Below are 24,388 nucleotides of genomic sequence, written 5' to 3' on the forward strand. Positions count from 1 at the left end.
ATTTCCAGCAAACATTTTTMTTCACTCTCTTAGATGTCTGAATCTTCCTAGTAGCATAATTACWGATCACAGTCCAGATTCTGTGTGTTTCTTGTCCTTAAAATGCTTCCTCCACACTGTAGGGGCAAAACCAATGCAATCCTTTCAACAAAACAACACTCTACCAGCGGGGTTTTGGCAGAAGGTAACTGCTAACCTGCATGTTAGTTACACATTGGTTGGCAACGTTGRAGTGGGAAAACTTTTCATTTGCTAATAGGCAATCAGCTATTTGAGAGCAAATCGCTGATCATATTCTGAGATGAAGTTTTATCTTTCAGTCTCGAATTTAATTAAGAGTCCTTTCTGTTTACTACAGCTAGCTGATTTTCTTTTCTGAAAATTAAGCTTTTTTACTCAGCTGACAAGCCTTGTTTGCCCTGCTGTGAAAAGCCCAGAAGATTTAAGTTTGTGGGGTAAGACTCCAGTTTGCTTAATCTCTCTTACCACAGCACAACCTTCAGAAGTCTCTGAGATTCCTCCATSTAGAATAATGTTGGCAAAATGCCTTTCTTATTTAAATGCGGCTCCTGAGGCCTTTTTTGCAGTCTGCTGAAATAGGCTTCAAGGGATGTTTGGAAATATATTGTATTACCTGTTTGCTTATTTTTCCTAATGTCCTCAGAATTTGGGATAAAACACCAGTCCTGTCCATCAGGTTCAACCATACCACACCTTCCTCTGCAGGAAGCTCCACATGGACTGTTTTGTAAATTTGGCATTAATGAGAGTGTTCATATAGAGAATTCATATTAATTATGAGAAGATTCTCTCCAGTGAAAAGGAGTTCTTCATTTTCAACGCCTACAGAAAGAGCCACAGTGCCATCAATGCCAATATATCGATTCCTCTGAAAGCAGGGAAGTGCATTATCAGAAAGAGGCAGAGGAAATTCCCTGGAAGAAGAAAAGTGCCACRCTAACAGATGGCAGCTCCGCTGTCCGCACTCTGGTACGGAACAAGTGAAGAAAGAACAACGGCATCATGCTGCGCTCAGTGCTGTCAGGGTGCGTCATGGGGCCTTTGAGCCCTCCTGCGGGCTGCAGCATCATGGCAAAATCGCCGAGAGTTAGTTAGAAATATATTAGGTGCTCAAGACTCTTGGGGCCTCGTTGCACTGCCTACTGGAGAAATGCACGTTTGGCACCGACCTTGCAGTGTGTTGATAGCTACATGTTTTCTGGTTCTAGGGCTAGCATCATGTTCAGTAGCTTGAGCGTCTGTTCACTGCTCTCCACCACATCGAACAGACGTGTCCCTAGATGCRTGAGCAGGTGGCAGAGCTTTTGTAGGTCGAGTCTGTAGGTTCTGCCCCTTACATTCCACTTATGTTCGGCTACCTAGGTCCTTTCTGAATCTGGCCCTTACATTAATGAAGTATAGTCTTCTGCAGAATTCCTCTTCTTAAAGTCCCCCAGTAACTAAGATCTTCCCCCCATTTTTTTTTAATATTGAAAGAATGTGTCTTTTAAAAGAAACCAAGGTATGAGCAGACAGTCTTGACAACCCTGTCACTACATAAACTGCATCACCTGCGAAGCCGCAACACACGATACAGATGAAAGGGCAGGTTTGTCTTTTGCCTTATTCTTCTGAGGTACTTCTCCTGGCAATGAGGCTCTGCAGGTGGCCTCTGATTTTGTACCCCCACACCTGCAACCTTTCCGAGCACCCAGCACCAGCAAGATCTAGGAAAGGAATCTGCATGACTGTAGAAAGTGGATGGTGCATCTGGCTCATTTTTCCAGTTGTGGAAGTTTGCTCTCGCTGCTATGACTAACACAAGAACTGTTAGATACCATGAACCACCCACCGCAATGCTCAACACCATCACTGAGACCATGGAGAAGATCCTTGGAGTAATATGTGACAAAAAACTTTTAATCTTAGAAGCTACCAACAGCAAGTACCTTGAAGAAAATGTACATCTTTGTATATACCTTTGACCTAACCTCACCAAGATGATTCCTACGGACATTAGAGAGAATACAAAGAGTAAGTATCCACTTGCATTTGAGTATTTTGGTGTTTATGCTACACAACTGTAGGTCAAAAATCAAAATATAATATGCAAATAGGTATTTGATACAGTGAACTACTTTTTGAGCCATTTTCGCTTTTCTTGTGTTACCCTGTAATAAACTCAGGTTAGAACAGGCTCTGGAAAAAGTATATGGAAACAGTAAAGGCCTAAAAGGGCACAGTGCGATTCTTTAAGCATCTCTGTGCAACTTCCATGCTGCACTTGTAGATTATTTTAAAAATAGGGATATAACAATTAAACAGAAAATTTAATGGCTGAGCATGTTTCATAGAAGAAGGTGATGACTACTTCAGCTGTTTTGCTTGTTTGCACCTTAAAATTTACATCCTCTGGACAGAAACTGTATCTTGTCCATATTCTCTTTGCAAAATACTTTACTTATATACTGTGCTTTGTTCAAATGCAAATCAGCTTCTTATTTAACCTTCTAGACTTGGTAAGGAACTTTCATTTTATTTTTTTAGACATAACACAGATGATTATTTGGGGGGATGAGGACCTTGAGCTTCCTGTGGCAGGTATCGGAGCATGTGTGGCAGATCTGTACCTGCTGCTGCTTAAGGGAAAAATATTCCCTACCAATTAGCAGGCTAATTATCAGCCTTGGAAAAAGACAGGACAATGATAGAAACATGTCAATACTTATTTGTACACTCAAACGTCTTTACACTAAAACAGTGTTTTAAGCAGTGGGACCAGCTGGAAAATACATGAACAGTCTTTCTGAGACTGGCCTTGCTATCTTTTTAGAATCAGCCTTCTAGGTAGACTCTTCATCTTCAAAAAATCCAGATAAATGAACAAACAGATCATCATCATTCCTTGCTCCCCCAGCCTTCCCAATGACTGCAAATTTTACTTTTTCCGAGAACTAATGAGAGAGTGACTAAGTAATCAAATTGTTACTTCACTGCTGCTTCACTGCTTCACATATTCCAATTTTTTGAAAGATATCACCAGAAAAAAGTTATGAACAAATTAAAAAAGCACCAAAGCTGAACTGAAAACATCAGTAACATGTATGTCGTCCTTTTCTTTTTCTTTGAAACCCACTATACCAACCCCAATGCTTGGATTTAGGATCTCCCTGTCAACCACATGAAGTTATTACAAGGAGTTGAGACATTTACCGTTTCTGCTTTTTTTGATATAATATTCTGCTTTATTTTCTCAAGCCTCTGTCATTATTTGTTCTTGCCCTTATCATTTGAACTCATAAAGACATTAATGACAAATGTCTCTAGAAAAAGCAGTATAAAACAGCTTGAAAATAGACATTTACCAATAAGTACATGAAATGTTGTTTCAACAAGTGTAGAATTCACCAAAACTCCACCAAGCTTCATAAGATCACTGTAGTAAATATCGTTTGGCCATTTTACTCGCAGTTCGATACCCTAAAAAAGCAAGAATATAGAACATTTAGAAACACCGGGCTCTCTGAAATTGCCTATAAGAATACGACTTTTTCATCACTTTATATTCTGTATTTTCTGTACTTCTTTGCCACACTGAATATGATACCACCACTCTTCATAATAAGAACCTACGTAAGTGTTGCCCAATCATTACTGACCAAGTCATAGTTACATGGTTATATGGTTTACTATGGAGCTGGCAGCTGCTGGAGAAAAGTGAGCATTTATTAAAAAAACAATTCTTGTAGATAATAATAGCTTAGAGTAGCCAAAAGAGGGACTTCAGATACGTATTAGAGACTTATCATCTCAAAATTGTAAGGTTTTATAAAATTCAATTCACTCATTCATGAGTGCCTACTAAGGATTTGAAAAGATACACTCAAGAAAGATGAGAACTGTGGCAGCAATAATGGACCTGACAACAATCAGAGTAAGTCCACAGTAAAACCAACGCTGTATGTGAGGACCCTTGCACGAACCAGACATGGAGACAATGGCATCTTGAATTTCAGAAAGGAAATTCAGCAGACAGGCAAAATTCCAGTTCACAACTATGTAAATACTCCACAAACGTCCTAAAAATATTCGCGCTTTCGGCAGCTATGCTCAAGCAACACCGTGGAGCTGGAAACACAAACTGTGCTGTATGACACCATTCCAGTGCAATAGAGAGGTTTTTGTTGAAACCACAGAACTGAACTGAACTTTGCACCAGCTACTTAAACACAAAAAGAAAGCAAATGTGCTTCCTGGAGTTTGAAAAACTGCATATGACTGTATCCCAAGGGGCAAATTATGGGAGGTGCTCCAGGACTACAAGAGTCGCGTTCCCCCCTATTGTAGATTATGAAATCCCTCTACAGGATGTGTGAAAACTGCACCTGGGTCCATGGCTACTTTCCTGACAGATTTAAAGGCCAGAGAGGAGTCCATTATGCATACAGTGAAAGGAAACACTAACTGATTTTGCTATCAAAGATATCGAAGTGAGTATCACCGACTCATATTCATTACAGAAGACAACTTGACTCTTCACATTGTGAAAGCATTTACAGAGGACTCCTGAGACATACAAAGTATCCCACACTTAAACCGCATGATCAGTGTTAAGAGACCCTCTGAAGGCACACAAAGGAGAGGTCACTATTCTTTCTGCAAATTAATCGCTATATATTCAGTAGATTGTATTTAAGGAAAAACATACACCTGTAAGACACAAGACGCTTAGAACTGCAAATGAAGCGACTAGCAAGCATGGAGAGTAACCAAATCACCCAGGTATTTTCACACCATAATCTTCACAGTGGTGACCTGAGTTGTTTGCCACAAAACAGAGCGACAAGATAAAGGCACAACTACCAGTGTGTCAAAGAAATTATGAGAAGGTTACAAAAATACAATGAGAATGGAACTCACTAGAGAGATTTTTCCTGTTCTCAGAATGGGAAACCAAAAAGTCCTCTGGAAACAAGGGCTACTTGTATCCATAGCATCAACATTTGCTCACTATTGAACTATCTGACTTTCTCGTTGAGAATCCAGAGTTGCCCTCAAGGACATCAACTGCTGTCTATTTGCAATTATGAACATTAATAACACAGTCTTACAAATGATGACTGGCTGAGAAACTGAGACGCACATATCTGATGCTTTCGTACGGAAATCCTGAAATGGACTTTGAGTATTATAAACCGCAGCAAGGTATGTTAGAGTAATAGTAAGGTTCTGACCTATGCCCACGAAGGTATGGAAATCTGGAGCTAAGAATGAAAGCTCAGCTATAACGTAGCCTGTTGTTTCCAGCTACTGCAGTTTGTATGCCCTGTATGCTCATCTGACAGAAGGAAAAGCTCTGCGTTACCTAGGCTTAAAGGGTAAATGTAGGCATTGAGTTTCAGATAATTTTTTTTCGAGTTTCCTTGTTTTAACATAAATTTGAGTCTAGATCCGTACCCTATTTTAACTCCTCTCAAGGATTTGATTTCCCTTCTTATCACAGAAAAAAAGAAAAGAAAAAAGACTTCTCAACAATGACAAAGAAGAGCTTTTTCTTTCCAAGCCTAGGGTGATGGTAGAATTATCAACAACCATGTATCCATTTCATTTACCTTTGTGATCACTAACAGCAAAATTCAGTCCTTCCAAATATCCTCTGAGACAATTGCTAGAAGAATTTTTAATGTGTGTTTCTCTATTGTAAAATTCAATAGCTTTGTCTTGGTCATAAAAACTACTGGAAAGACAGCAAGTAGCAAAATAAGTTTGGTGGACCACAGGACATGTATTACCAATACATTCTATTTTTATATTAATATTTAGTATGTCAGCTGCATTTTTCCTCTTGAATGGAGTAAAATAAAAAATGCCATAGTGCACCAGGGTAGGCATACGGAAGCAAAAACACCTCGATTCATAAATTAACTCCTTCCCTCAGTCAGACTCTCATATTTTATATAACTAAGTCCTCTGTCCCTTCTATTTTAAATAGTTAAATTATTCACCCCTAGCCAAATATTTTATATTGCAAATTTTAGCCTGAAGCATTTTGTTTTTATAGTCAAGTCATGAAGAACTGAAGTTAGAAGGTTTTAATAGAAAGGCTGACAGACCCTAAACTACAGCAAAGCTACTGGGTGCCACTATAATAAAGTTCATGTGTAAATGTGTATAAGTCATTGATTTTGTGTAATATAGGAAACATATGCTTTAGTTAACTACTTCTGTAAAATACCAAAGTTTTATAGTTAGCAAATATTAGGAAATGGTAACATTAAAAAGAAGATATATGAGGTGAAGAAGAAGACTGGTTCTTCATTTTAATACTGATGACAGGACACTTGATTCCCTCTTGAGAGCAATACTCCTAACTTCTTGCTTTAGAAATCAGTTTTCAACCTTAAACAAGGGTTGGAAAAATTCTTCAGAAGGGATAAAGCGACCACTGAAACTGCACCATCAAAAAATAAAAAACAGAAAAGGATTTGTCAGTTTTATTCATTTTCCCTCCTCCCTTTTCCTCAGCTCTTTCAAAAATCAAAACAAATTAACTAAATTGTTAGACAAACCAAAATTAAACTGTCTTTACTGCTGAAGACAGAGTCTTAAGTTTCATCAGATTATGAGTGAAATGAGTGTAATATTCTTAATCAGCTCGACAGGATAGAGTATTCACCATATGTAAACCAGATCTCTTAATATACATAAATAACTAAGTAAGAAGGTTAAATTTACCACTGTTGTTTACCACTGAATTGGTGCTGAAGAACTACATTAAGCATTCAGTCATTCAACATACTGAGCTAAAATCTACATTTAGTAGAATTGGAAACAGCATTTTTGACATAAATTAAAATGAGATACCTCGTATCCTGGTATTGATCTAACTGATTCTACCACTGCCAAGGACACTAGATGTTGAATGAAAGGGATTCTCTGGCCCAGGTTGGAATAGAGAGGAATGGTGATATGTAAAGTGGACAGTGCACAGCCCACGGGACTGAGCCAAACATTTCCACCACGACCTGCGGAAAGGAGAAAAAAGTTAACTTCAACACAGGAAAACAAACACGTATAAACATTCTCACTTTGTTAATGGAGACAATAACAAGAGAAAGATTCAATGGTATCCATTTGAGAATCTACAGTAAGGCCTGTAAAGGAATTTCCAAACTAATTTTGAAATAAAAATGGTTAAAGTGCAAAGCTTTTCCTTTTTTAAAAAAGGCACGTTTTTAATGTGCATCCTGCTACTCACTTTCTTAAAACATCACAAATGACTTGCTTCAAGGATTTTTCTGGTATTCTGTAGCTGTGTTCTAAGGCATTTTTAAGTATCTTTGTGAAGTTACTTTGTGTATATCTACAAAATCTGTCCATGTTCTGACTCAACAGGACACAAGCCAGATCTGAGCCAAAAGTGAGGCAACCATTTTCATGTAGAGCTGCGCTAAGAAGAGCTAGTATATTAGGCACTGTGTTATTCTAATCAAAAAAGCATGGCTTTTACAACAGAGCTAGCATCTTCCTGGAAATCAGGCAGAAACTGCTTCTACTCACCTGCAAAAGACTGTGAAAGCCCACAGGACAGTTCAAGACAGTCCTGGAGATGAAAGCAACCTGAGCAAGTCAATCAGGAGTTTTGAGTTGGAGGTCTGATTTGTATTACACTAAATGCAGTGATGGCAGCTTCCATGACTGGACTTTCTGGCAGAAACTAGAAGCCCACTAAATCACTTCTGCAAAAGCCATCTAACATCCTAAAAATGCTTACTTTGGTCTCTAAAATCTTAGGTCTAAAAACAAGTCTGCAACCACAGCTTAAGTGGGAGAAGAGGGCACCACCTTTCAATAAACTATATCAAAAATACTCATCATATATCTTTAACACAGCTATGTGACATTAAAATGTCCTACTTCATATGTTTAAGATACATTTATTAGCACTAGAAGGAAACACACTGACCTTTCCCTTGTGTCTGTCGAACAGCAATTGCTATTAAACCCATCTCCTCAGGCAACTTGAACATTAACCTGCCAGTTGGAAAAAAAAGAATAAAAAGAGCTTATCRGCTGGAACACTGAGCTGCTTTCATGAAAATCTATGTTTAAATATAAGGTAATATTGAAGTATTAAAAAAAGATTAATTGAAAAACTATCAAGTAAAATATTACTGTATCTATTATGCTGAAAAAAGTTATAACTAGTTCATTTAAGGTGCCTTCTGAAAACACACGTTTTGTATTTCTTCACATTTTCTTGAAGTGCTTATTTTTTGTATGTCACTATCTTCAGTAAGTGACAACTAGCAATTCTAGACATTTGTTTCTACTTAAAGCAAATTTTTGTTCATACTACAGAATATAACAGCAGCAGTTTCTGATTATTTGGAAAACCAATATGGTGGCAATAAAGCAGTTTAAAAGATACACTATCCCCTGAGAACTAATTATGATTTAACTACAGTAAATAAATCTACACCTTCTGAGAACTCTAGAGAACACTGGCTTATTTTAGGTTTGTGTTCTGCTTTTAAAACAGTTTCACTTAAAAGAATACTAACTTTCCTCAGGGGATAAGTAGAAAGTGCACTTTAACACCACCAAATGAGTCAACGCTAGACTAAAAAAAAAAAAAAAAAAAAAAAAACCACCCTACTGTGAGAACTTGCTTCAAGCCACTTTAATGCAGATCTGAACTGTACCGTGATCCTTCTTCACCTCGCATTTTTGCGAAGAGCTATTTTACACAATAGATAAAACAGATATACAAGATGTGGCCAGCACGGTAAACCCGGAAAGTGATTTATAGGCTAAACCCCGCTTCTAGGACGGGCACAAGTACAGCGCTCTTCGTTCACATAAAAGTGGGCCTGTCCTGGAGATAAGCGCTATCCAGATCAGCAGAGGATCACTCAGACCTGTTTCCTCYGAATTTGCGACACAGGCGGAAAGCGGGCCCGGTTCTGAACGCGAGCAAGCGGCAGGCGAGGAGCTAGGGGGCTCGTCCTCTCTCCTCCCGCACGGCRTGAGGAGAGGGCCTCGGCCAGCTGCCGGCGCTGGGGCACGAGCAGGACGCAAGCAGGACCCCCAAACTCTCAGAATACCTTTCAAACGGCAGGCGCGCTCTGCCCACCATCAAAATGGTTATTTCAGGGCCCATGCAAAGATTGGATCGTAAATGCCTTCACTGATTATAAATATTTGAACCCCAACTGACAGAAACCTTAACAGTCGGATGCTAGAAAAAGCCCAACAGATGTTTTCCCACATTATTACAGAATCGGCGAGAGACATTTTCAAAGAGCAAGGGCCAGAAGATCGCTCYGCCAGTCCCCTTCCATTTCACATGAAATATAGCTCCATAATTCTTTCCTTTGGACACYGTGAATTACTCTTTGAGACTAGGATCATCTATTTACCATCAACCTTTAACATTAAAAGCACACCTCCACTTAGGCTGGGACCCAGCAGAAAACCCTGAGTAGTTCTTTATGCCCAGGTGGCTTCAACACGGTATTCTGGGACGGACTTCAGTTACGGCACCGCGTTCATGGTATTGCAACATGGAAATCTAATTTAAGTTTGGAAGCACAGTTACAAGACGTTACAGGCTTTGTCAAAATATGCAGGTATCCGTTCTGTCTCCATTCATATTAGTCGTTAAATAGGCAAAAAAAAAAAAAAAAAGTCAAGCGCAGAAATGATGGGATACAAATAACAAGAGAGGAGAAAAAAAGCAATTATAAAACCAAAAGAAAGACTTCCAGAACAAAGAGATATGATTAACGGAGCACATGACTGTAGTTATTAGAGGCTTGGCAGCAACGAGCAACATACTGGACACAGAGTTTGCACTTTTAAGAGCGATGGAGAAATTCTTTAAGACAGACATAACATGGGGAAGTTGCTAATACCCAGGTTGATACAGCAAGAGACAGGTAGATTTATTTTTACTACTTTCTGAGATTGCTCTGGAATTACCATAAAGCCTAAGATAATAAAAACCCAGAACTTCTGAACATTGTAAATTTTGTGTGCTTGTTTGCTTCTAGAAGAAACAAATTGTGTTTTCCTTACCAGAAAGAGTAACTGTATGTGCGTTTTTTTACATATTGACTTCCCTTCTTTTCTTTTAACTTAATCAGTTGCAGATTTAACTATTTTAGTTTACTAGAGTGACTTAATCACAATGTTCACCACATTTTTTTCTTAAATCTTTGCCTTCAAGAAATTCTCTGTTCTTTTCTATGCTCTCCAGCCATCTTGCTCTACAAGTCAGAAGATCACACTGAGATATAGGAGAAACATGAAACACCTGAAAACAAGTTTTCTCATCAGGTGGAATATTAGACAGCACTTATGATTCTAGAAAAATACACTTGGATTTTATGTACATTTTTCTTCTCTGCTTTGAACATTTTTGTGGTATTTTCCAAAACGTGAGAAAGGCACTTTTAGTGCTCAAGAATATTAAAGCAGTTGAAATATTAAGAGAGAGAGTCTAGCACTGCTTTTTATACAAATACAAAACCCCCCTGTAATGCACACTATGAATGCTGTCAAGAGTAATAAACAATACTTAATTGGTTTATAGAAATTTCAAGTCTAAGGAGGAATCTGTCTTCATGGCTAGTCAACACAATGACTTTTCTTCCTACATGAACATAAAATGGGAATTGAAACCACAAAAACTATGTTTGAATAATGTTAACGGCCTGACAACTATAAATTTCATTGATGTTGTGGGTTTAAGGTTGAAACTCTCATTAATGCATCCTGCTGTGTTACAGTATTGCAGAAGTATTACAAGAGGCAGCACAACATTCCAGATGTTAAAATACCTGGGCACAAGAGGGTAAGTTATGAACAGATTTCTCCCCTTGCTCCAACTTTCTTGTCTGAAAATCTCACCCTCAAATACTTTGTCTACAATTACTATCTACAGACAATATTATAAAAACAACATAAAAACAGAACTACGTATTTTTAGCCAAATGGAAAGGAACATGCCCCYTGATCAGTTTCTTATATTATTTTGGACACGAAGGAGGCCTGAATTCTTGCTTTACTACTTTATATCCATAGCTATAATCCATTATGCCCTCTTTGGAAATGAGCAGTATACCTACTAATATGTTTCCTTAAGCCCCCACAGCCCTCCCCTTCCTTTTCATAACCCTCAAGCTACACGATGCTGTGGCTGACTCCGAGAGGTGTGTGCTGAGTGGCCCACCAGGCGGCATGTGAAGACTGGCCAGCTGGCCAAACAGAACAGGTAACTCCTAAGTCCACATGGGACTTTTTGTTAGTGAGAGCACCTATTTAGATCTCTCTCTTCTACCTGTAAACCTGTTTCCATGAGAATATGAATCCCTGATAGACAAGCTCAAACATACAGCAGACTTCTATGGAATAGGAGACTGAGAAGCTTCTGCTCCTGGATTTGCCCTTAGTAAGTCCAYGGGTAAATTCAGAAATAGAAGTTCCTCAATCTTGGACTTAGATGAATCATGCCTGACCAACCTGACTACCATYGATGATGGAATGACTAAACCTGTGGATRAGGGGAGAGCAGTGGATGTGATGTACCTTGACTTTAGTATGGCTTCTGATACGGTCTTTCCCATCACCATTATATCCGACTTTGCCATTGTGCTCTATGTGGGTAGACTACTAGATGAGCAAAAACTGCCAGGATTTTGGGCTTGAAAAGTAGTGGTTAATGGTCTTATTCTACATGGAGGTTCGTTACAATCAGAGCTTCTCAGAGGTTTATCCTGATACCTACCCCATTTAGTATCTTTACCTGTGACTTGTGGGAGGAGATAGTATGCACTCTAATCAAGTTTGCAAATGACATAAAACTATAAGGATAATTAAACATTGAAATAGGATGCTCAGAGAAGCTATAGAGTATCTCTAGCCTTGGAGGTTTTCAAGAACTGACTGGACAAAGTCCTGACCAACCTGGTCTGAATTCACTCTTGACTCTGCTTTAAGCAAGAGGTTGAACTAGAAACCTCCAGGCATCCCTTCCAACCTGAGTGATGCTACAGTTCTAGAAAATGTACAAAAACTTGGTATTTTTGATGTTTCTATCTGTCCTTTAAGTTCATTGAAATTGTCAGCTATTAGCCATTAGCAATTAATTACTAAATTAGCAATTTAGCCTGGAAATCAAGCTATTCACTGGAATCCCCTGATCTGAGTAGAATCCTTGATTAAAGTCATTTTTATACTCTCTTGCTAGCCTCAATTAATGTTTAACTTTACCCATCTTCTTCTTTCTGTGCCCTAATTGCTGATTTCCTAAATAAACTGAAGGCTTGCAAAAGATTCACTCCCACAGCTAAGACAGGTAAAAGAACACCTAAACTGTTAATCTTACTGCGGCTTACTTAAGTGATAGGAATCTTACTGCTCTGAACTGTTATAACTTTGCCTATATCCAGCAGGCAATATATGTGCCAGAATACACTACTACATGAATACACTCCTCTGTTCTATTGCAAAAATTCATAGCTTTTTTCACTTTATAGTGGCTTTCCCTACAGCAACACTACTGCTGAAAGGATCATTTAGTATCAAGTTCTCTTTAAACTCTTTGGATGTATTAATRTCCTACATCACTAAAAAAAGGCACAAGTGATTACAATGTCCCAGACTTATGCATAACTATGAAACACACGGGAACTTTGGACTGCTAGTTTCTTGTACCTTACTTTAATAAAAAACTAGAAAAAGAAGATTGTACTATATTAGTCGTGACATTTTCAGCATGGTATTATACTATGAACAATATAGGTTAGCAATTTATATACACTTTGGCTCGTTGGCTAGTTTGGCTAATCTTGGAGAATACTGCATTAACAAGAATATAGTTTCAACTTTAGGTCCCTATTTCTTAAACTTTTTTTTTTTTTTTAATTACAACATATAGCAAGACTGTATGTAGGGTGAAGTCACAMGAGCTAGTTTTCAGCTGGATCATTTCTTTAATCTGACTCACCGTAAATGAACACTGCTGTTGGCAAAAGAGAAGCAGCAGGAACATGGAGCCTCTGGACAGAAGGGAAGACCAAACCATGTCTTTCTTACCATTCATGTACTCATGCTGGATTTAAATTACCATATTATGGCCTCAGAATAGTACACATTTTCCTTGTGGAACTACTTTGAGAATCAGGGCTGCAGAACAGATAGTGTATAAGCCTACCAGTAAATGCTCATTTTTTTCTACTCATTGCATTTTTCAGCCGGTAATTTTCTTGTCTCTATTTTTACACCAGCTATTTTATAATTAATTCTTTGTATATGTTTATAGGCTTTTCCTCTTAAAAAAAAAAGAAAAAGAGAATTTTAAAACACAGTACCATACAGCCAAAGGTGTCAGGAAACATACCCAAATAAGAAAGGACTCCAAAAAATTGGTTTGCCAACAAAATGCCAGTAAAATTTGAAACCTGGGTTCAGACACACTGGTAATGTTCCAAAACTCAAAACTTAAAGAACTTCTTTATTCAGTAAATCAGCTGCTCTGTGAATATCATCAAGACCACAAAGTTACAGTAAAGGAGGGAGTTTCCAAGAGAGATGTGAGGAGAGTTTAGGACTTCAAGTTGCTTCAGTTTTTAATTTGAAACGAAAAAAACCCTCACCATTCTAAATAATTTATTTTTTCCCCTTAAAAAGTAATATTTTCAATTCATGACCCTTCCTTTCTTGAAAAAACTACCCGAAGCATATTGAAAAGTTAACATAGAATGAATGGAAATGAAACAGATTTCATTAAAAATGAACCCCAATGCCAAGATTTAGGAAACAGAATAGTTACTGGAATGCAGTGAAACATATTTATCATAATATGTAAAGAATAGAATCTTCAGAGTGGAATAAAAAGTTATAAACACATTGATCAAAAACAGATTTAACTATTCTTGTTCRAAGTAAAGCAAGTTACAAATGCCTTAAAGAAATTTAAAATATACAGATCAATGTAGCCTGTAGTTATGTCACTTTTAGCYGTAATTTTATCACACTGTAGAAGAGTGCACAAGCTTGGCCACTGTCAGAGAGGAAAACCTTAACCCCATACCATACACCAAGAAACAACAGCATTTCAGTAGGTGACAAATTTGTTTTAAATTAGCACTGGATTCACTGATTTACTATAGTATGATGAATCTCAAGCTATAGCATATCAAAAGTAATCCACAGCAAACAGTTCTGAATTCATACGATCTTTATTTAAAGTCATCTTTCAGATAAAAAAATAAGCAGAGAACTTTTTGCATACAAAGAGATTTTAACTTTGTATTCTGGCCAAATTCTAGTCTGGGTAATTACATTTCCTTACGAACATTTCTCTGCAATTTACCTAGACAATCCTTCATTTCCTATCTTAAATCATGTGCGGTGTTAAATAGTTGCCATGTTCCACCATAGAAGTGGGTGAAGTTACTCCCAAATAGCCTGTCAAGTAGTTGGGGTTGATGTAGAGCAACAGACATTGGGCCGACCATGTTTGTTAAGACAGGAATGAAAAAGCAGAGCAGAAATTAATTAGCCCGCCTCCGGAATCTTTTCCAGAGGCTTCCATTGCAAACTGGAAAAAAATAAAACACTTCATCAGAAATCTATTGTTTGCTAAATAACTGTAGAAGACCTATAAAATTAAAACACTTATTTTACTTACAGTCATAATTTTTCCTTTATTACTCAAAGTATTACTCAAATTATACTTAACATCACAGAACTACTTTACRCTAAAGAAGATACTCTGAAAGCGTTTTACTTTTCCTATATGATTTGGCTTTTTTATGTCTGCAACTATATTGTGCTTCAAATTTAGACACTGGTAGTTTTATGCTGATAATTCGGTTGCTGCTAAGAACCTACAGATGTAGTACATTTCTAGCTTTCCTAATCCAATGCTAAATGAAAAATAATTTTCTATTTTTCCCTCTATCTAAAGATAAGCACAACAGTTTTTCTGCATTAAAACAAGAGGTAGCATGTTTTCRTATCATTTGACATTTGTTGTGGTCCACATCAGTTGTTACTTTTGGAGGACCTGTCAGCTAGCTCAGCACTCTTTCTGAAAAATCTTTAACRTGAAAAATAATTAAGTAAATTGCATACAAATTTCTCAGTTACCTCTGTTCTCATTAGCCAAAAGCACGTGAATCTGTTTTAAATTTCCAAAAGCTCCTYATCAAGTATTAATTTATAAGCTTTTTTTTTCACACTTTGCTRCTTGCACATTTCTACTTTTACTGAAGGATAAAGCTATGACTTAGGTGAATATTATACATGAATCACATACCTTTGACTACTGGAAGACTATCAGTCAGTCTAAAATTAATGTAATTAAAAAATACACATAGAACCTTTTGCAAATTCTGAATATTTGGTCATATTCTTATTTTCTATATGTGCTACCATGCACAATATATGGTTCATGCATAGCCATGTGGATGGCAGTTTGACACATTATTTGGCATTAAGTTAWATTTTGTCCAGGTGTTATAACCCTTATAAAACATAAGGTTTCATAAAACTGCCAGGTAAAGCAGAACTACATTATTTGTGTCTTTTTTCCCATTAAGTGCCATGGAATAATAATCTTTGAAAATGGTATTAAGTATCATGGCATATAAAAACTTTGAAAAAACATTACTAACATTTTTTTGTTGTGCAAAACAAATTAAAAGTAATATATTTCTTCTAAAGATGTCAATAATATGTTATAACTTAATAAGAGAACTCCCAACTGACAAGAATAATGTCAGTTCTGTTCCTATTCTATTAAAACCTTAGATGTATAGCCCTAGAAATGCCTTAAGTATAATGTAAAAGATTAATGCAAAAGCAGCAATTTAATGTAATATAGAGGAAAAATAACACTATTTTGTTTAAAGAAAAAGCATTCCAATGAGAGACATTTCTGTTAAACTCTTCGAAAATGGCTAGTTGAGTCTAAAACTTTAGCTGTCATYTGAAATACTCTGCTTCAGTTAATAATGTTAAAATATTGTTTTTTAAAAAGTATAATTAGAACCAGTCAAATGTTTTCCAGATATAAAATTTTTCACAGAAATTACAGATTTAGAAAAGCCAGTATTCTCTAAGAGATGGAGAAATTAATTTGTCTGAAACACTTGTTTTTCATTACAAAGATTTAAAACAACATTTTTGGGGTAGTCAAACATAGCAGTTTCTTCAAATACATGGGAAGGCTTAAGTTTTGAATCATTTCAACTCTGAAGCATCCACAGCACCACGATTAGGGTTTCACATGTGTTAGTTTTCCCCTGAAGGCTACAGTTCTGTTAATAAGCTACATTTGCCATCAGACTTGTGATTCCCCTTTGTAGAGCCATGCAAGGCATCATAGGAGATGTGTTTTGGATTAGGACTCTCACCTACCGACACAAGTAACAGTATGGGGCATCTTTCATGAGGCATAAATGTCCTATTTGCACATGTCACTTACTGTTGAGTTGACTCGAAATGAAACATCTAGCTGGGTTATAAATCCAAAACATTACACTTCAACATCCCTGAACAGATTTTTTCTTCTTTTTCTTGTTCCTTGTGTGAAGAAAGAACTAACAGTACTTCAGCTCTTTCTGATTTAAAGTTGCAGATTATGCTAGAGAGAGTAATMTAGAAAAATTACTGCTTTGTTATGGTGGATAAAAAAGGGCAATAAACACAATAGCTGAACTCAGCTGGCACTGTATTCATGCATCTACTTATTCAAGCACAAAAATGCTCTSATCAAGTACCAGAGTCTCATACTAGCTGCTCCCTCACAGTGCCAATAGAAACCACAAGATTGCTAAATTCAGTATTAAAGCATACAGCACTTTTCTCATGCAAGAACCAACATCCAGAAACATATAAATAAAGAACAGAAAAGTTCTGTTTCCAAATATGTTGTTAAATATTTTTAAAACCYCTACTATTAGACTGTGCAAACTTGAAGGCCGACTCCAATAGTTAATTTCATGGGTGATTAAGAATGGATTTCAAAATAAGGAAGTTACTTTATGCTGGCCACAGCATCCTCTGTAGACTCCAGAAACAGTCATCATCATGTAGACTTAAACCACAGACTCAACACAAAATGTAGCTGACATTTAAATCCTGAAACAGTGAATTCTCTTTGTCAGAACTGGTAGCAAAAAATCCCAAGGTCCTCTCGCAGCCCTGTTATTTCCAGTTTTTCAAATGCAAGCCAAGCACATCCCAATTCTGTAAAGTTCAAATGAAGGCCAAGCTTAAGGCAATCATGTAGGTACAAACGGCTATTGCCGTGCGAGGTGGATGAATGGGCAGAGAGAGCCCTGAGCATTCCTGCATCCTGGGTCTGGTTCCCACCTGCTATGCAAGCAGCAATTGCTAAGGGGCAAGAAACCAAATAGGTCCCCRAGTGAATCTCTACTTGGATCTTGGCATTCTACCCCTTTTCTGGGCAGTGATCACTGACTGAGCGGATGATAAGCTCCAAGAGTACCAAATGCTGTCAAATACACGAACAAGAAAAAATGCCTTTCGTTCTTGCATTACCTTAGTACACTCGGGTACTACTTGTGAATATGGATAAATATAACACATCAACTTCAAACTGAGTGTTTCTATAAGCAGTATTTCAACTTTCTTGAATGAAAAAGAAAGAAAACTGTAGGACGGCTCACCCTCTGACATTTTCTCCTCTCCCCCCATCTCTACTGCAGTGCACTAACTCAACAGCTGGGATCCCATCAGCAATCCCCGTGTCTGTTACTAGCTCTCAGGTGCGTGTGTTTGATCACATACCATTACTTGCATTTGCTTGTCAGTCTYGTAATCAACATGCAGACTTGTCATCCAGCAACAGCTGAAGCAGGCCATAAATCATTGCTGAATCTCCTGTCAGAGCTGTGGACCTAACTAGCTGCAGCACCTAACTTTGTGTGAGCATTCTTTGGATGTAACGGTGTAACTTGAAAGCAAAATGCAGGCCCACCCCCAAGATTTTCTCATTTAGCTTTACCAGTACATTTCTGCAAAACAAGGGTTCAGTAGACACTGATATTTGGCTTGAGTTGTACTGAACCTTAGTCAGACATGATGCCTCAGCAGAGATGTTCCAGGCGAGTAAGTGAATCAGCAGAACCATACAGATCCTGCACAACAGAAGCAAGGATCAAAGAGAAGGTGGGAGACTTGGAAGATTAGTTATAGGATACTATGAGGGTTTACTGTACTTACCACTAAGGAAGCAGAAATTGTGAGACAGACATGGTAGTATTTCATTTAAAATGAAACAGTAAAGTTTTATCTAGGGGCAGGATTGTCTGTAAAAAAACAGTTCCCTGTCTCTGGAGAAGGACAAAATGGATGGGAAGAAAGGTTTCACTGGGAAGCATTAAAAAGAACATAATATAATGGTACTCTGCAAACTCTCTATGGTTAGAAATGAACGGAAATGTGGAAGAAAAGAAAAATCAGTGGCTTGTGCAATGTAAAAATCCATCACACTAAGAGAAGGGTATCTCCTAGTACCCAGAATGGTAATAATGACAAAACAGCTGCATGCAAGAAAGCAAGCTGAAACTCTGCCACAACAACAGGTTAATGCTGACAGCTACAGTGCAAGTCTAAGACACAGTTCTACACCACTGTCACAGAAAAGAGGCTTTGAAGGAACAGCAAATGCTAAGTCTTCTTCCCTTCCTCTTTTATGCCTGGTAGAACACTGCCTACACCATTCTTGAAAACTTGCAATATTGGAGAAGCTACAGTTTTCTTAGGCAAAGTACCTTTCTTTAGCATTTTTTAAAAAACAAATTACCACATGTGTATTTCTGCATTAAARCATTGTCCTATAGCCAGTAAAAATGTAGAAATGCTTATTCCTTTCCTTCCTGTAAGGGACCTTTTACCTGAGTAAACACTTTATTACCTCAGTCTTGTCTTCTCTTGATGTCAGCACCGTAATTCTTTTATACTCCTTTCTCCTCACCTAAGTTTCCTAGAACCCGAATTCTTCTCCTTCCTCTGCTTTATATGGTTGCTAGTAGATCTAAATCTCTGAATCCTGCTGCTGAAAACTGGACCAGTGACTCCAGCTCAGCATTCCCAGTATTAAGCATAACTGGAAGGATTACACCATACATTATGCATGTAACACTCTTTTTAAGCAGTTTTGTATGAATTTTGGTCTTAGTCCTCATCTTTTGTTACAAGACTTTTTGACCCATATTCAATTCCTGATGTATCTRTCTGGAACCCCTCTTGAAAGCTGATATCCAACCACCCAATTTGCATTTAATGTTTTTGCATTGGATTGTTCCCCTGTGTCACACTTACTCATAATGAATTGTATTCTATTTATTTTAGACCAGTTTGGAATTTGAATTCTACATTCCTACAATCTTATAGCTCCTCCCTACTGACTTTAGTCTAACTAGGCACACCCTCACTTCTGTCATCCACATTTCTAATGAAATGACTAAGTTGTACTGAGGCCTAGAGAGATGTCAACCTTAGCAACCTGGCCTGGTAAGTGCAGCAGCACCACCRCTTAGATCACATGCAACAGCAACAAGTATGAACATTGCTTAAGTGAAATTAGAAAAAACAGAAAGAATCTTCTCAGACACCCACTTTTGATAATGAAAAGACGATCTGTGATGCTGAGATCAATAACGATCATTTTAAATAAGCCTTTAGAAGCCACCTACTTTGCACAAAGTAGATTAAAGTAAAGCATGACCAAGAAAAGGACAGTCACTCAACATCAGCACAGTTCTAATAACACAGAAGTGGAAACAGGCAAGCCAGTTAAATGTGTTTTTGTGGTATAGTTAAAACAGGCGCCTTTGCTGTAGCACCTTAAATTCCTGTATTTTAAGAAAAAGTAATGAGCAATTAAATAATGAGTATATTGGTCTAGATAAAGGAAGTGATTTTAGGGAACTACTTTTCACCCTCACTGAGCGCTAAGCTGAGCTGCAGAGAACAAACTGTGTTAAATACCTTGCTAATAAAACTGTGGTCAGTATGTATCCAGTCCTAGTACAGATCTGTGAGTTATATAAATGAATATCATTCATTAATTTGGCTTTTGGTCTTGCCAAAACAATGTAACAAGGTGGTTTTAATGAAGTACTTCCCCCCGTTTTCTGAGAATTAGGTGCCAGCATACTTTTCCTAGGCAAAAAGCATTAGGATTCCTGGAAAAGTTGGAGCAATTTCACCAGCCTGAGAAGCTCTCATGCAATAGGCAACTCTATATTGTAACTGRTTTTGGATAAAGCAAGCTCCAATAGGTCATAACCAGCTTTCAGACTTGGAGGACCTTTGGTAATGCATGAATTTTAAGAAGGATGTTAAAAACTTCAGCATTGATACTAAGTAGTTAAACATATAAATGTATAAAGATCACTGAAGAAAAATCACTGAAGAAAAAATTCATCATCTTTCCCTTCTTCCACTACCAGAATTTCACAAGAAATTCTTCACAGGAATAAAGCTGCAGTTGTAAACTTCAAGGGTTTGCAGCGCTCGTTCTCCTCTACCGTTAACAATGTATTTACTGCTGAATTTAGTTGAGAAAGAATAAGGTGAGGAAACACTATTCCTTTCAGATGGTTTTTTAAAAAGGGGCTTTTCAAATGATTACTCTGTAAATAACTTTGAATTTACAAAGATGGGCATAAGGCAGAACACTATGTTCCTATTCATCCAGAATAAAGCTGCAAAATCCACGTTCTTATCACCTTTGTTTTCTTTTACAGGGTATGCTTTCTATATTACCAAGTATACTTGTGTTCACTCCTGAGACCCTTTTCACCATTCTTCAATCCAAAATCCCTAAATCTGTCCTCCAGTCTGTCCCTGGAGGTCTTTTTTCATACACAATTTATAAACTATGCATTAGGAACCATCTTGTGTGTATTTGTAAAACTTCTAGGATTTAATCCGTCATGAGGATGCTCAGCTGATTCAGTAAGAGAAACCCAAATGGTGTTTGAGTCTACACGGCAAGTACAAATAAAATATACGGCTCAGGTGGTGACGGCCAATCTTTTATCTTTGCAGTCACACAACTCTCTCAAACATGCAAAATTCCCACTAGTATTAACAGAACAGACAAATACAAAGAATTGAGTTTTGAGAGCAGGAAACGAATCAACTATCACTGGACATACGGGTCTTTGTCATGAGCATGTTTGTACCAGGAACGTACAGGGCTTCTGGAATTCTAATAGCATTTTCCAGGTACACAGACTAAACTGTTTTAGGTATCGAGTTCCAAAAGTGTTACATTAATTCCACGGCTATACATCAGAACTTAAGCAGAGCCTGAAGTTTCCTAACAGGCCAGACATACATTAAGTACTCAACTCAGGCAGAATACTTTTACACATCAGATAATCTTAGGCAGCAAGAAATGGAACATTCATTCCAAAATCAAATGCAGACGTGATCAAAATGGACCTCTGTCAATATGCAGAACATAACCTAATTCTCTGATGGGGTTTTTTTTTGCTTTACCTTTACAAAGTTGAGACATGCAGTGATACAAGCCAAACACAACAAAAGGAGCTTTACTGTCCAACTGAACGTACTAGGCACATTTTCACAGTGTGATGCTATCTGGAAATTCTCAGTGGTTTAGCAACAAAGAGGAAAATATWTTTTTTTTTCATAAATCAAAATCTTCATATCTAATACAGCAACTGAATGGCTAGATATTGTCAAATAACATTTGCATRTTGCCTGATTGCAGTATTCTTACTTTTAAATAGTTTATGTATATAATTAACCATTTTTAAAAGCTATTATAATTTTAATAGTTAAAAACTCTGCCCTTGAGTTATATATTTCAAGTGATAAAAAATATATGAGCTATTCTAAAATCAGATAAAGCAAGGCAGCCTTCCACATCATTAAACATGCTGTTAGGTTCCCAATTAAAAAAAACTAACCCTACTGTCACAAAATTTTCATAGAAATTTACACGAWATATATCCTTGATTACTTATCAACTCCAACCTTCCTCTGACATAAGCATTTATTTTTGTTATTGAAGAGTTCTTATAACTGACTTGTGTTGTGTTCTTTAGCCTTCAGGATATTTTCACAAAGAAAAGATGACTGAATTTTAGAAGAGAGATTGTAAAATATAAAATGTGATTGCAGAAGAATGCTCTATCTGTATGTCCATTCAGCAAATCTCACTATAACTTAYGCAGTTCTTTCCAGTAGAAGACTCACTGCAAGCAATAGATCCAAACAAAATCTGTAATATCCTATACTTACACATAAACATAAAAACATTAACCAGTTGCAGTAACTGAAGAAAAACCCTGTCTTGCAGCCAAGGTTAAGCTACCCCCTTAGCTCCCCTTTTTGTCAGTGCAAATACACATCAATAAAATCCCACAGACCTTTTTCAGAGCAAATTTTGTGATAATCCAGTTAAACAGCATATGCACCCTAAATTAAAGGACTTYAAAGTAATACTTAGGTACAGACATGGCCTCCTATACAAACACAAAATTATCTGCATGGCTATCTAGCATCTCTGGTCTACATTCTTATATTTTTGGTTGTCTTGCAACACAGTGAAAACACTATCTGCAAGGCAGTTTGCCATGAGGCCTCACAAAATGCAGCTGTTCGCATGGCTGCCTCTTTCTCAGACAAACTGGGATTAAGTTTCTATTGCAACAAAAGCTCTGCAGTCCTTGCAAGCATTCTTTTACCCCAGTGTTAGGACTGCGTATGGGTTAAAATATTAGAATAGCACGGACAAAGCAGAATTCAGTTTAGATATCACTTACATAAGCAAAAACTATATRTATTTGTACATATAAATCAAAGAAAGAGAGAAACAAGAAGCTGAACAGGATAAATTAGCACTATCTATCAGTCCATACTTGATATAAAAAGTTTCATGTCAMTTAAAGGGGGCAAGGGTAATACTGAAACTCTGATCAAAGTTCCCTCTACAAGTAGTTTTGAATATTCAAAATTGCATGCAAACAATGGTTAAAACTTTGGTTTAAATCTATTATTATTATTGGATAAAATCTATTTCATTTGCCTATGTCATATGTCATTACTATTTCATCTAATCMGAAGAATTTCAATGTCATTAGAACCAACTCAATAGCATTTTGAAAGGATGGGACCTTCACGTAAGCAACATTTCATGTTTACCTTTTTAGGATCCAAAGCAAAATCATAATTTTTGTGATTCAATTTCCCCATTTTAGTATGCACTTAATCAATATTTATCTAAAGTGTTTCCTAGAGATCTTGGAAAGCTTAATGACAAGGACTTGCAAAGCAATGCCAAAACAAAATACGGCTGATGCTACAAAAAAGCAAAAAAAAAAAAAAAAAAAAAGCATCCTAGTGCCATTTCTGAAAAATGATACTTTTAGTGACTTTTGGTCATTACTTCTCTGCTTGTATAATTTGCTTTGCATAAGCAATCTTGTGGATCTTCAGCAAGGGCAGAAGCAGCAAGGGCATGTTCACCAAAGTCCCCAGATGGCGTGACTTGAAGGACGGGTTTGTTTGGGCTCAGAACTTCTGATTTTGGGAGCTGGCACTCAGAAGGCCTGTGCATACTATTCCCAGGCCCATACATGATGCAAATCAGCAGCATACGTTTTCAAAAATCAGAGACAGCAGCACAATGATCTAAGATTGAGCTCTCCTTATCATATTTATCACGCATCCCCCATGGCAGGGGTTCAAAGCACTTTGGTGTCAGAGAAACAAATCAAACACAGTGGATGTGCAAGTAACTGCAAGATTGGTTATCGGAAAAGCTTTTATGCAAAACTCCAAACTCCACCATAAAAGAGGGCATCATGTTCCTGAAAACTGATACAGTCACATGCTTGCAAGCATGCCTGCTGCTACCAGAATTTGCTTTACCCTTTATTATTTTCCAACACTAGAGTTCATTGCTACTTTACAGTATGCTATGCCTTTGCCTGAAGAGTATAAATGAGTATCTGACAGCAGTTCTAATCCTACTGATCTACCATTTTGCACTGAAAGCACCACTGAAATGGTTTCAAGGCATCCACAAATTACAATGCCTAGTTCTAGGCCTCACCACAGGAGTCACCTGGACTTTCACACTCCATCCTTCTCTACTGAATGTCAAAGCCAAGTACTATTTCATTAGCCATGCAACAGATGCACTGTAAAACCACAGCACTTGTTATGTCAGATAATCCGAGGCATTTTATATGTAGGACACTTTTCACAGGTAGGAAATTTCAGCAGTTTCTCTGACTTCTGGATGTGCTGACATCCTTAYCCTTTATCCTCGCTGCAGAGATCCACACTGATGACAGCAAAGTAA

At 37.4% G+C, this 24,388-nt stretch overlaps 1 protein-coding gene across 2 annotated transcripts in view; it reads right to left on the reverse strand.

Annotated features, from left to right (window-relative positions):
- Positions 1–24,388, reverse strand: part of HLCS (holocarboxylase synthetase) — a 132,437-nt gene that overhangs the window by 6,767 nt on the left and 101,282 nt on the right. For both annotated transcript variants that reach the window (XM_085304724.1, XM_085304714.1), the window contains 3 exons: positions 7,967–8,034; positions 6,865–7,025; positions 3,366–3,480 (listed from right to left, as the gene is read on the reverse strand). In XM_085304724.1, the coding sequence (XP_085160850.1) occupies positions 3,366–3,480; positions 6,865–7,025; positions 7,967–8,034 (344 nt within the window). The remainder of the gene's footprint in view (positions 1–3,365; positions 3,481–6,864; positions 7,026–7,966; positions 8,035–24,388) is intronic.

This window comes from Rhea americana, unplaced genomic scaffold, assembly GCF_003343005.1.
Source record: "Rhea americana isolate MKP2758 unplaced genomic scaffold, rheAme1 scaffold_101, whole genome shotgun sequence".
In the NCBI taxonomy this organism is placed as follows: Eukaryota; Metazoa; Chordata; class Aves; order Rheiformes; family Rheidae; genus Rhea; species Rhea americana.